At 37.7% G+C, this 13,427-nt stretch overlaps 1 protein-coding gene across 14 annotated transcripts in view; it reads right to left on the bottom strand.

Moving 5' to 3' along the window:
- The window catches only part of LOC144309597 (rho GTPase-activating protein 20-like), a 64,176-nt gene that overhangs the window by 7,055 nt on the left and 43,694 nt on the right, over positions 1-13,427 (bottom strand). For all 14 annotated transcript variants that reach the window (XM_077890676.1, XM_077890675.1, XM_077890681.1 and 11 more), the window contains 6 exons: positions 11,028-11,105; positions 8,754-8,814; positions 5,628-5,816; positions 3,869-4,044; positions 2,390-2,551; positions 438-547 (listed from right to left, as the gene is read on the bottom strand). In XM_077890676.1, the coding sequence (XP_077746802.1) occupies positions 438-547; positions 2,390-2,551; positions 3,869-4,044; positions 5,628-5,816; positions 8,754-8,814; positions 11,028-11,105 (776 nt within the window). The remainder of the gene's footprint in view (positions 1-437; positions 548-2,389; positions 2,552-3,868; positions 4,045-5,627; positions 5,817-8,753; positions 8,815-11,027; positions 11,106-13,427) is intronic.

Genomic DNA, 13,427 nt, shown 5'->3' with positions numbered 1-13,427 from the left:
AGAACATCTTTCTAGATCTAGTATGCAACCTGCTGTAGCAGAGTTCCAGGCATGAACGTACACAAAAGTGTTTTACCAAATTCAATTTCTGAGCTAACCCTCTCTGGTTAAATATTCGACAAACTTTAGGTTATGCCACTGGCTGTTGATGCACTGGCATCTCTCAGGCCACTGACTTTGTGTACCAGTTTCATATATTCAGAAGTTGTACAGTGACTAAGGAGTCAATGTTAATAAGTTCAGGAGAAGTACAATAATAGCCATAAGGCATGCTTGTATTCTGAAACTGGCCTCCATTGGTGAGAAGAATCGAAACTATTTGGCATTGAATGTTATTTTAGTGGTCAAAGTGGCAAGAAGGAAGCCAATATTTTCCTAATAGTATATTGGCTGTATTCTGAGCCATGACCAGAGTAGAGTAATTATTGCATCATTACCTCTGGGCTGCATTTATTTTTTCCTTCTCAGTCACTTCGTTAAGAACACCAAGCCATTTTTCATAGAGTTTGGATGAAAGTAAACTTCCTTCGATATTTTCAAGAAAATCCTTATGTGGATAAAAGAAAAATACACACAGACACACTCACATATGCAATATAGATATTGGAAATATTACAGAGAAAACAGTTGCAAACTTCAGTTCAGTCTCTACTTACGTCATAGATACCCAAACTGTGACCCACATGGAACTCTGCTCTGATTCTCTATTGACTTGCACGTGAAAAGCAGGTGTGTGGATTTTCTCCAACAAAAATGAAAGCATCTAAGCAGAGCCTAGGCTTCAGTGTAAATGAGGACAAAGCTCCCTTCTATCATATGGCACTTTTGTGTGCTTTTCTGCAAACTATTACAAAAGCTACTCTCATAATCGCTTCATTCTTCCTTTCCTGTACTGTACAAAAGTAGAGAGTCTAATGGCAAACTCATGATGGTCCTGAGGATGTATTCATTTCTAGTGTAGGCCAATTCTCCAGAGAGTTTGACATGATACTATTCAGGCCAAGGTTGCAGAGTCTGATTCTCCACAAAGATTAGTCAACTTTAGGTAGGGAAAGCTTCAGAAATGCCTAAGAACTCTATGCACACGTGGTCACCATCTTCCTAGTCTGTGCCTATAACACGGAAAGAGAAAGGATCCTACTAAGTCTTGCTAGAAACATCAATTGTATGTGTGCACCTTCAAGAGGGCAACACTTATCATGCTATTTGAGTACCTAATGTATCATCATTCTTTCCCCTGTCTCTTGATGCCTATATATATATTTACTGGTGTGTTTTACTGTAGTCCAATGTAGTAGTGGTCAGGGACTATTGGTATCTTTCATATAGTTGAACAGAAATGGGGGACAAGCTCTGCCTATGTCTCTGCCTCTCTCTTTCTCTCTGTGACTATCATAAATAATAATAAAAAAAATTAAAAGAAAAGAAATGGGGGACAAGAAAAGACCAAATGTGACAAGGAAGGACCAAATATGACCTTGATTCTAAGAGTGTCATCATTACTGCCTTAACTTAGTTTTGTTGATAACTGTTAGCAAGTGCCAAGGTAGATGGATTAAATTCTCTATTCTAGTTCTCATATCTTTCTCCATTACGGTTTAGCAATAGAACAGGATATCTGTGATGTAGCTGTATAATTTCCAAATTAATCTAGTTCTTGAATCGATCTCTTGACTTTCCAGAATTCCAAACTACTTTTGTCTGTTGCACCTACTCCAAAAGTTCGATTTATCCAAACTGGCATGTAGCAAGAGCTGGTTAACATGTCATTATAACCTTGGATGGTGGGCTAGACATCACAAATATTAACTAAAGGATGCCGAGGATGTGGTGAAAGGAGACACAAATGGCAAAATCCTTCCTTCATGAGTTATAAAGTAAAAGACATCAAGAAACAGGAGACAGTGATGGTTAAGAATGATTGGTCACCTCACTGAGCCTTTTTGTATTCCTCATAAAGTAAACATTTGCTTACTATTGTGAAATTCCCTACCTATTCTCAAATTTTTCATATGATTTTTCTTTTGGAAACTGCCTTCATTAGGAGCGTGGTGAGGATGTCATCAAAAGCAGATGTTTGCTTTGGTAAATATTATGTATGTGTCAGTGTATACTTTGAAATTTATTATTATTACTAGTAGTCATATTAGTATTAGTATTTTGCATGGAGTCCTCAGGTAGGCTGTTCATGGTGATAACAGAAAGTATTTCTAATTTATGGGGCTTTTAACTCCTACAGTAGCTTCCTTAAATTTGATTTCATGAAGTGTTTTCCAGTTTGACAAGTTCTTAATCAGTTATGCCTATGTTGGTTCCTGGGCAATCGTAATGAAAGACACCAATCACAGCTTCAGTTACCCATGTGTGGTAAAGCTAGAACTTTCCCCACCTTTAAAACACATGCTACCACATGAACAGATTTGCTGTAACAGTTAACTCTGTCCCCAGAATTTAGTTTCTCTTTTAGGTTTCTGCATGAATTTATACAGGCTGGTTTTCTGAAGATGCCTTCCAGGAGTGGTCCTTTCCGATTGATCACGGAAAGCATATCCTGTAGGAAAAAAAGAAGAGTATATGGCATTTCATATCCCAAGCCCAGAGCAAAAGCTTGCTTCCTTTTTGAAAGAGCTAGGCTATCGGATGGTTTACGGTTTTAGAGCTGGAAGACTAAAGTCAATTTAGATTCTTTAGTCAATGTCTCTCTATAGTTTTACCCAAAATCCACCTTACATACACTGAAACTTTGTAATCACTTATTTAAATCAGATTTTTTCATTGAATTTACCCTTTTAAATCAAACTTCTGTGTTTCTAGGCCTTTGTGGAATCCTCGCCTGTCTCCTACTTTACCAGTTTTGGCTCCTTATTCTCTTACATAGATGCCCTTCCCCATGTTTTCAAATCTTTTTGCCATACTCATTTCCCATTTGTTGATTCCTCTTTAAGTGTTTGTATCCTCCATTCCTACTATCTCTATTTCCCTTCCTCTTTAAAAAAAAAAAAAACAAAACCTCAAATGCTCTCTTCTTATTATCTGATTACATTTCTTTCATGAGTCTTTCACTGTCTTTTGCTCTATCTTCATGTTCTCTCCCTGCAGTGTAGAAAGATAATAAGGGCTGGAGTCTGATAGACCAAGGGATCGGAAACCTATTATCATTCTGATCATTTGTGTGACCTGGGGCACATGCGAACTATATTGAAAGCTAATTCATTTGTAAAGTGTGGAGGATAATAGTTCCAGCTACCCCCTAAAATGGCTGTGATGCAAGGACTGGGGTAGTAGCAAGCATGTAACTAACATGGTAAATTTTTTCACACCTAGGATAACATTCCCAAATCTAGTGCAGGGTTGCAGAGGTACTGGGTACTCAGTAAATTTCCACACTGAAAATTCAGTGCACTGATTTGAGATAACACAGGCCAAACGCTGTGGCTGTCATTTAACATGCTCTTTTAGAATTAGCAGATTCATATATGCCTCAGGATGAGACTTTATGCTTAGGTAAGATATTTTCAGTTGTTAGATTAAGTAGACTCAGTTGAAGGAGACCTGCGACTACTGTGAGTTCAGGAAGACAATAGCAGAATGTGAAGATGATTCATGCACACAGAGTCCATTTTGACTGATCTGAACAAGGCCTACATGGGTCTCTGTGGAAACAAGTGGAATGGACAAAACGTCGTTCTGTTGTATTGGCCAAATGACTCTGCAGTAGGTAAATCAAATGACACTAGCAAAGCTTCTCAGCCAAAGCCAGGGTCTGTCTAATGATTTCTCCATTTAAGGGTTGGTTTGCATGAGAACACTTGGCCTCTCCAAGGTCCCTCTCCTCAGGAAGGTAATAAAAGACCAAACTGAGACCTACCAGTATTGGGAAGGGCAAGTTGTCCTTATCACAGATATCTGTGAGGGAAACCCCAAAGAGTTGTCGTGGTTTTGCAGATGGTGCAACTCTGCAGTGGTTTTTCTGGCAAGTGCCAGCGCGCCACCAAAAGGCCCAGTCTCTGAAAACAGTGCTTTTCATGGTCTTCTGGCCTGAATCTAAGGAAGAAGGGAGATTAGTGTATTTTAATTCACTTAGCCTTATTTTCACCATTGCCATTATACAGTGTGTTCATTGTAGTGGCTAGAAGAGGGAAACTGAGTCATTTATTTGTAGAACTCTCCTCGTTCTGATGTTGGCTAACAGCATCCTCATGGTGTTGATAAGTTCTTACCCATATCCTTCAGACTGATGGTTAAACTTTGGGACTTGATCAGATTGAAGGTCAGTATTTCCTGTGCCATCAGTTACTGCCGGTTACACTGCATCAGGAGGCACTGAACCTGTAGATGTGTTTTCTACTGGAGTGAACAGTGGGTTCAGGTGTCAGATCTGATTTTAAAAGCTAGAAGGATTTGGTATGCAAATCAGGCTGAGTGTGGTAATCCTCTGCTTTCACAGCCAGTCTCCCCTCAGCCTCAGATTTCCTCTTTGGCTTTCTGAGTGCTCAAGTTCTACCATCCAAAGGATCTGCTTCTCAGGACACAATCTGCCTGAGCCCTACTTCTATGTTCCTCTGCTCTGGGCCATCTTCAAGGATGACTTGCTGCAGTCAGGGTCCTTGGGATGTTGTCATTACATGCTGGCCCTCTGGTGGCTGTGTTTTCTTGTCATACCCCACCAACCCACCCAGAGATGATGTTTTCGGTTAAATAGGTTGAACATTTACTGAAAAGAGACTAAACCACAATGAAGTGTGGAAACACACTTCCTCACACACACACTCAAACATATATGTAAATATACACCTACACACAAGTACAAGGCTTGAAAGAAATCATAGAAAAGCAAAACAATGAGAGGTTATGAATGCATTTATAGAGGTTATGAATGCATATGCACCAGTTTCCAGAGATGATTTTTAATTACTCAACATTCCCTATGAAGGAAGAGCTTTCCAAAGAAAAGGTGACCAGCAGTGAGAAGCTGAGTTCAAAGTTTCTAGTGCTCAGCTGTGAATGTTTCCCTTTGAAGATACCTTAACATTGCTTAAATAACTGATTTCTTTAAGAGTCAGCAGATGAGCCAAGTTGTCGAAGGATAAACAAATGAGGAACATTTCACCAAATAACCTTGAACACTCGGCCACTTGGCTTTTCTGGGATGTAGTGAGTGCATCACCACCTCCACTCATGTGGGTGCCAGCCCTGCACCAGAAGCATCCTGGTCCTGCCACTGAGGAAGCTTAGCATTTTAAAGCTTCAGTTTGCTCAACTTTAACATAAATGATGCTGCCTACAACTCGTTAAACTAAATATATGATATACTACTCAGCACAAGGCATGGCTCAGGGCAGCCTTGAAAGTGCTCTGGGGATATAGAGAAAGACAGGAGTTAATGGTCTTCCCAAAAGATTTAAAACAAGAAAAACAACCTTCATAGAAATGAGTTGGGTCTTGATGTCAGACTTTTGAATTTTTCTAAGCTTGATTTTTGGTAGTGTTTGCATTCTTTCCTATACTGTTCCTCCTCATTGATGACAATAAGCTCACCCAGAAAGAATAAACTGTGTGTCTGAATTGTGTTTAAGCATGGAGACATGAGCCAAGGGAAGGCACTTGAAGAAAGGCAAGTGGCTCACCTCTCCCTTGCTTGTTCTGGGCTGGGTGCCTGGGCTTCAGTATGAAATGGATTTGCATGTCTGTGATCTTCTGCTCCAGAAGGAGGGACTCCTGAGTAGGGGAAGGAGAGACGGAGTCCTCTGCTTCCTTTGGCAGCAGTTTAGTAGATGGAAGATGGCTCATTTTAATTCCATAGGGATGTTCATGTCCTGTATGGAAAGAAACCTGAATATTTAGGCTGATGGTGATGGCTGTCATCAAACCTACCTTACCACGAGTGTAAGCATCACCCTATTTGTATATGTTGGTATTTTTCTGGGACTTCTAGATAAAGAAGGCTGTGCCTCCTGAGTGAGCATCATATGCACCCTTGTGGGAACACCTTACAGAAAGCGTGTGCCCAAGGGAAAGATTTTAAGAAGAGAAAACAATTTAAAGCATGTTACATGAAATACATATATTCATGAGTGCATTAAACAATGCTGACTTTTTCTGTGTTTCTGAGAATGTTTAAGTTTTTCTAGTTTGTGCCTTGACACTAACTAGATCTATACATCTTAGGCAAATTACTTGACACCGTCGAGCCTTACATTCATTCTTTGAAATGCTTGTCCACACACAAACTTATCAGAGTGAATATATTAATAAGCATTGGTGGTTAATATTTTTTATTTTTTATTTATTTTTTATTTTTATTTTTTGGTTAATAAATTTTTAAATATTTGGAGTATATATATAAAGAATTGCTATCTTCACTATTCTCTCCAACAGAATGTCAGTCGAACAGATTTTTTTTTCATTTCCTTTTGTCAATTCTCCAGCCAGAGCTACTCGAGAGTAGTGGGATGTGTTGCCCTTATGCTTTATGGTTCCCTCCCACTGCTGCCCTCCCTCTATGGGTGTCCTGCCAGGCAATGATCAGAAGGAAGGGTGTGCAGAGTGGGAAACCCAGAAGCAAACTGTAAAACGATGGTTAGAGAATAGAAAACCACACCCACAGCCATCCAGAATTGCCTGCCAAGTGATTTGTTTTGCTCTTTTATGCTTTAAATTGTTTTTCCTCTCTAGAGAATTCTCAAAGACCCTATGCAATGATATGGATTTCATTTTTTAAGAATAGAATGAAAATTCTCATTCTGTCATTTCAGATTTATTATTGAATGTACCTAAAGGAGCTTTTGCTGTTCTTTTCATCCGTCATAAATGCAATGTTCACAAGAATCACAGGGACTTCCCTCCATTAAGGAAAAAGAAGCTTCTATGACAGCAATACAACCAAGCCAAGATAACCAGGAGTTAATCCACAATTGAGAATTGAGAGTATGTTTAAAAAATGCATTTTGAATGCTGTAATGGATCATCATGAACAGGCTCTTCAGATTCCTTAGAGCTGCGTTCGTGTGTGAAGCTATTCAAAGTCTAAAAAGTTATCATCTACATCATTTTTTTTTCTTTTTTGTTTTTATTTATTTATGATAGTCACACAGAGAGAGAGAGAGAGGCAGAGACACAGGCAGAGGGAGAAGCAGGCTCCATGCACCGGGAGCCCGACATGGGATTCGATCCGGGGTCTCCCAGATCGCGCCCTGGGCCAAAGGCAGGTGCCAAACCGCTGCGCCACCCAGGGTTCCCTCATCTACATCATTTTTATCTAAATTAATGCACTTTATTAAAACATATATAAGTATTTAGCTTTTTTCCTTTTTACTGCTAACCATTTTTTTTAGATTTTATTTATTTATTCATGAGAAACAGAGAGAGAGAAAGAGGCAGAGACACAGGCAGAGGGAGAAGCAGGCTCCATGCAGGGAGCCCAATGTGGGAGTCGATCCCAGCTCTCCAGGATCACACCCTGGGCTCAAGGCAGTGCTGAACCGCTGAGCCACCAGGGCTGCCCCTGTCCAACTTTTACAAAGATATCAACATTAATTCAAAACAGGAAGTGGTACTGGGGGATTTTGATCTCAGTGATGAGCTTTGTGACTCTATAGTCTAAGACTGGGAATATATATTTTGCAGAAAGAAATTGGTTGTTTTTTTTAAAAAAGGAAATTGGTTGTTTAGATTTCCAGATTATTTGAAAAAGAGTTATAGCTTCACAGGTTTATTAAAAGGATAAAGAATTTCTTTTTTTTTTAATTCATGACAGACACACAGAGAGGGAGAGAGAGAGGCAGAGACACAGGCAGAGGGAGAAGCAGGCTCAATGCAGGGAGCCCGATGTGGGACTCGATCCCGGGTCTCCAGGATCCGGCCTTGGGCTGAAGGCGGTGCTAAACCACTGAGCCACCCGGGCTGCCCAAGGATAAAGAATTTCATGTAAGAAGGAATGCTTTAAGATTTCTAGAAGAGATTATTGTCACCATTACCATCTATTACTATACTTCAAGGTCTGCTACCGACCCTGTCTTCTTTTTCTTTTTTTAAAATCCTTCCATTACTGGAAACACTAAACAATTTTGCTAATCCAAAGATTTTTTTTCAGAGAACTTGTGCTAATAACTATTTTAGAAGAGGTGCAATCTGTTTATCAATAACCTTAAGATCAGTGATGGAAAAAACCTGAGAAACAGCAAAGTGCAGGCGATTTCATCAGTGAAGACTAGAGGAGTTTAAATGTGATTATCTCATTTTCTTTATGATGCAGAGAAAAGTGGGCACAGGGCAGGGGTGTTAAATACATATCTGTAACCAGATTCAGGGACATAACTGGATTTTAGAGGATTCTCACAAAATAGAGGCTTCTTAGTAGTTAGGAACTAGAATTCAAGATTGAAATATGAAAAATAAATGTATGGGAAAAAAATTCCCATCCATTTTGCTTTCATACCTAAGTGAGTAAATAAGTAAGTAAATAGTAAATAATCACACTTTTTCAAGACAGCTCTGTTTGTCAGGTAACAAGAAGTAGAAACAAAAATTTACATTTCTCTCCCTCACTAAATCATAGCTGCTGAATGAAGAGATGTTATCAATGCCTGGGAAACAGTACCTGGTAATTATTTAATAAACATGTGAGGGAATATAACATGTGATTTTCACTTTTAAGGATTTTGAAGCTTAAGAAAGAACAACCATTACTTTGAAACTTTGAGTTACAATTTTGAACCTAATCAATCCCATCTTAGATTTTCCCTGACACTTACCAGTTAGTGGAAGTTTTTCCTTGCCAGAACTCACCCACAGCTGGAAGTCTTTCTCAGAGCCCTTGGAAACAAAAAGAACTAGGTGTCAAAACAAATCTTTCACAGTACTTGAAGAACACATTTCCTTAGCATATCTGTATTTCCAAAAAGAAGAATTGGGGCCAGGATAAATGGCATTTGGTCCATGGAGGTAGCTATAGTACTTGTTAACTAGTTCCCCTCACAACTTCCAATAGACTGTCCCAGATTCTTGTAATTTTTGATAAAGACCGGGAAACCACAGTACAGCCAGCCCCTCACTTTGTGGGTGATCCATGGCATAAGAAATGAGATTTGTGTCCCTTTACTACGGAGTAAAAGTCTCATCTCAGAGTCCTCTCTTCTGCTGTCTCTAGACTCCTTGGATAGTGTTGGCTTTTGTCTCCAAATGCCCCTGCCCAGAGATGCATGTTGTCCAGAGAGCCATATACTCTGCTATGACTAATCCTGAGCAAAGTAACTTGAGAGGCATCAATAGCTCAGCAGCCCTGAACAAAAGGAGACAAATGCCCAAGAGACCTTGAGGAGATCGTGGAGGGAAGTCAGCCACAGGCTTTGGGGCAGGCAAACCCCACTTTAGGGAGAGAAAGGATGAGGACTCTAGACATGTCAGATGCAGAAAACGATTACTCCCAGCAGAATTATTGCCCAGTAATACTGGAAATCCCAATTGTTTGAAACAAACAATTCTAAATTATAAAGATTGCTGAACTATTTTAAAGAGTCTTCCAGGAGACTAAAACAATAAATGTTTGAAATAGAATTATTGGTAATAGTTACCATGTGCCCTTGACTCTTGACTAAAAATCATGGCCTTCACCTTATGAAGGAATGTCACAGGTATGGATGGGCACAGACACAGATACACACACACACACACACACACACACACAGCTAAATCTGCTCAAGATTGTATTGCAAATAAGAAGTAAGAGCTAATAAGGTAGGGTAGGGTTTGGAAATGCCATGCTGGAATCCTTTAAATCAGGTATACATAAAGCCAAATAACCCCAGTTCTTCATTAAAATAGAAATTCTTTGCCTAGTGACATTGATCACTTTAAGCAAAGAAAATCACAAACGTGAAATAAAATGAGTTAAATCATTAATCAATCTCCCCACCTTCATCCCTCAAACCACTCACTCTCTTTTCCAGGATTTAATTCTTACTTAGGGTTTATATATCATACAGGTTAGAAATGTATGTAGAGATGTGCTTTAGTCAGTACATATAAATTCAATTTTATTTTGGATGTATTATTAAATGTTGTTTGTACAGAAATCATTGATCTCTTCTGCCAGATTCCAGTTGCTCTGAAGTTTTAAAGGGCTTTATTATACCATTGGGTCAGATAGAATTTACAAACAATCTTATGATTATGTCACGTCACATTTACAGAGGATTTTGGATAAGAAGCTGTGCTTTCCAAGTGCTCCTTTTGGTTCTCTCCATCTATCACTGTCCCTCTTTTTTCCCTTATAAAACCTCATCCTCAAATATATTTCTCTTTCATAAAAAGATATCAGCAACTCACACGAGCACCATCAAAAGGTAAAGAACAGACAGTTAAAACCCAAACAAGATGAAAGTGCTATGTACAAATGCCCCAGATCCATGGTCTTATTCAGAACTTGTCTTTGTCTTTACCAGTTCCTAAAGAGTATGAGCTGCTTCATCCTCAGGATCTGCATCAAACAGAGGTAGCTTGTAGCCATGTAGTCTTTATGTCAAAAGGTACAACAGAACATGTAATTTAGGATTCATTAAACAGATTGAGTTCTTCCTTGTGTGATAACTAGGGTCAATAGGGATGGGGACGTATCAGAATTGAAAACACAGAAAAGAGTCCAATAGAGGAGGAAATATTTAGAAATTTAGAAACAACAAAAAAAAGAAATTTAGAAACATTGTTATTGTCTGTATTTAAAATATATACAATAAACTGCATGTTGTTATTAGCACTCTAAAATTATAGCCCAATTTTAGGCTATGACTTTGAATTTTCAGAAAATTTAAAATGGGAATATAAGATAGCACTCATGTATAAGCTAATACTATAGCTTTGCTGCCTTCAATTTCTAAAGTTGGAAGGACAAAATATGACTGTTATCTACAATAATCAGCTGTCTTATGATGGGAGGTGCACAACACACACATACACATACACACACACAGACACAAATCTCAAAAGTCAAAGTTGGTTCGTAAACTAAAAATAGTTTATAGGCAACTTACGGTTATTCCCAGCATTGTTAGTAACATGTTGATAGTGTCATTTGCCGTGTCGGAATTTGTCACTGTTATAGTTACGGACTGTAAAAAATAAATAAGAAAAATTGCTACAAATTTTTTTTAGATTTAAAGCATGTGACCAAATAATTGTCAAATTATTATCCATACTCCAAAGGTAAAGCTTGTTTTCAGGTAATGACAAAGTAAAGCACGTGTAGAACACGAACCCTTAATTATATTTTCATTTTTTTTTATGTAACATGAAGCTAGTAGGAAACATGTCAGTAAAACATATATTTCCCTCCAAGAATTTGTGGCATACAAAATACAGCAGCTGAAGCAAGGAAGAGAAAAACTGAGAATTCCAAGAGGGCACTTGGGTGACCCTCAGCTCCATAAGGCTATTTCCAAAATGGTGGGAGGGGGATAGTATTAAAGGAAGGCACTAGATACTTTCCTCTCTTACTGAGTTGTGTTTGTATAGTATGGCTTAGTTCCTTTGTAATTACATAGTCGGTTTCAGTAAAATCAGATAAGAACTGGCTATGAAAGACACTTTTTTTAAAAACTACTATTTAGTCTGTATTTTCTTTGTCAGGCATCATGATTAACTAAGACTTCCATTGTTGCAATCTGTTAAGACAAATAAAACCAATGAATCTAGGAAATGAGACTGGAAATGTTAGAAGTTTATGTTCTATTCACAACTCTGCCAGTGAGTAGATACTTATAATAGCTCTCTATCAGACCATACATTGAGAAACTGCTCCATACAACTAGGAAAAGTTTACAGAAAATTTTCTGAAAGGGGTTAATAGGAATCTGAGATGGATCTATAAAACTATCTCAATTACAAAAGTCATTTTAAAATAAGAGAATATGTAACCAGAACATTTACTATGCATACAGTTTTTGTAACATTTTTAGGCAATGGGGCCTGTGTCCTTCAGGAAACAGTGCATAAAGAAGAAACAGCACAAGTGGACACTCACAGGCCTTGAAAATATTAAAAGCAAAGTTAAAAGATGCTCTTTCATAATTCATTCCTTGTCCTTTCATTGTATTTTTCTTCCTATGAATTGAATGCAATTACTTGATATCACAGATGGTCCAAAGTAATTCAATAGTCATTCAAATAGTCATTGAAATAGTAATTCAAGGGATGTATGTATATTTTCCTGCATGTTGTAGGATCTCCCAACAGACAAATTCCATTAGAAGGAACTCTCTCTAAACAAATAACTTCAGAAAAACAAACTATTTTTTGAAATAATTCAAAAGAAAAAGAAAAGTTAGTTTTTGTTCATGAGTCAAACTGTTACTTAATATATGAAGAACCAGGAAAATGAGATCAATTTTCAAGAGCTGAAGCCACACCTGAGATGATCTAGATGCTTAGACTATTAGCCAAAAACAGCTATTACAATAATGCTCAATGATACAAATGAAAATGTGCTCACAATAAACAAAAATAGAGGCATCTTAGTATAGAAATAAGAAGTATTTATGACTTTTCCTTTTTTGAGAGGAAAAATATTTAAAAATAGAAATTTTTATCTGAAAAAATATTTTTTAAAAATTTATTGACTAGGCTACATTGCATAATGGAGATGATGAAAAGAAGTCAGTGATTTGAAAATAGATACTAGAAATTATCCAGTGTGAAGAAGAAAAGGGGGGAAAAGATTGAAAAAATTAACAGAGCCTGAGAGATCTCTGAACAATGTGAAAGTGTCTGATATGCAAAGAATGGAACTGTCACAAGGAGAGAAAGAGAAATAATGAGGAAGGAAATATTTGATGTAATAATGATTAAAATTTCCCAAATTTGGTGAAGGCATCAATTTATAAATTCAAGAAATTCAGAATATGTCAAATAGGACAGATTCAAAGAAAACCATGCTTAGGTACTTCCTAGCCACACTGTTAAAAACCAAAAATAAAGAGAAAACTTGAAAGCAGCTAGAGAAAAAATGACAAATCACCTACTGAGGATTAATGTTTAATCACAGACTACTCATCAGAAAGCATCAAGAGCAAAAGACTGGGACATCTAAAGGACTAAAAGGAAAAAATCTGCAAACAAAATTCTACATCCCCAAAAATATCCTTCAAGAGTCAGTGTCAAAAAATAAAGCCATATTCAGATAAAAGAAATTAAGTAAATCTGTTTGCACCAGTTTTGCACAAGGAATGCTAAGAATCATCTTTCTACGATGAAGTGAAACAGTGCAGTGGGAAACCTGGATCTTTAATAATGGGTGAAGAACATCAGAAATGTTTATTTCACCCAAACTATACCTCAATAAAGTTGATTTTTAAAAAATTCAAGGTAATTTTCCAAGGAAAGTTCTGAATGTAAACCACTGCCACAATTGATATCAAAGGCAGAGACGAGAATGT

The sequence above is a fragment of the Canis aureus genome, unplaced genomic scaffold (assembly GCF_053574225.1).
Source record: "Canis aureus isolate CA01 unplaced genomic scaffold, VMU_Caureus_v.1.0 ptg000124l_RagTag, whole genome shotgun sequence".
Taxonomy (NCBI): Eukaryota; Metazoa; Chordata; class Mammalia; order Carnivora; family Canidae; genus Canis; species Canis aureus.
This window is presented reverse-complemented; position numbering and strand designations above follow the sequence as displayed.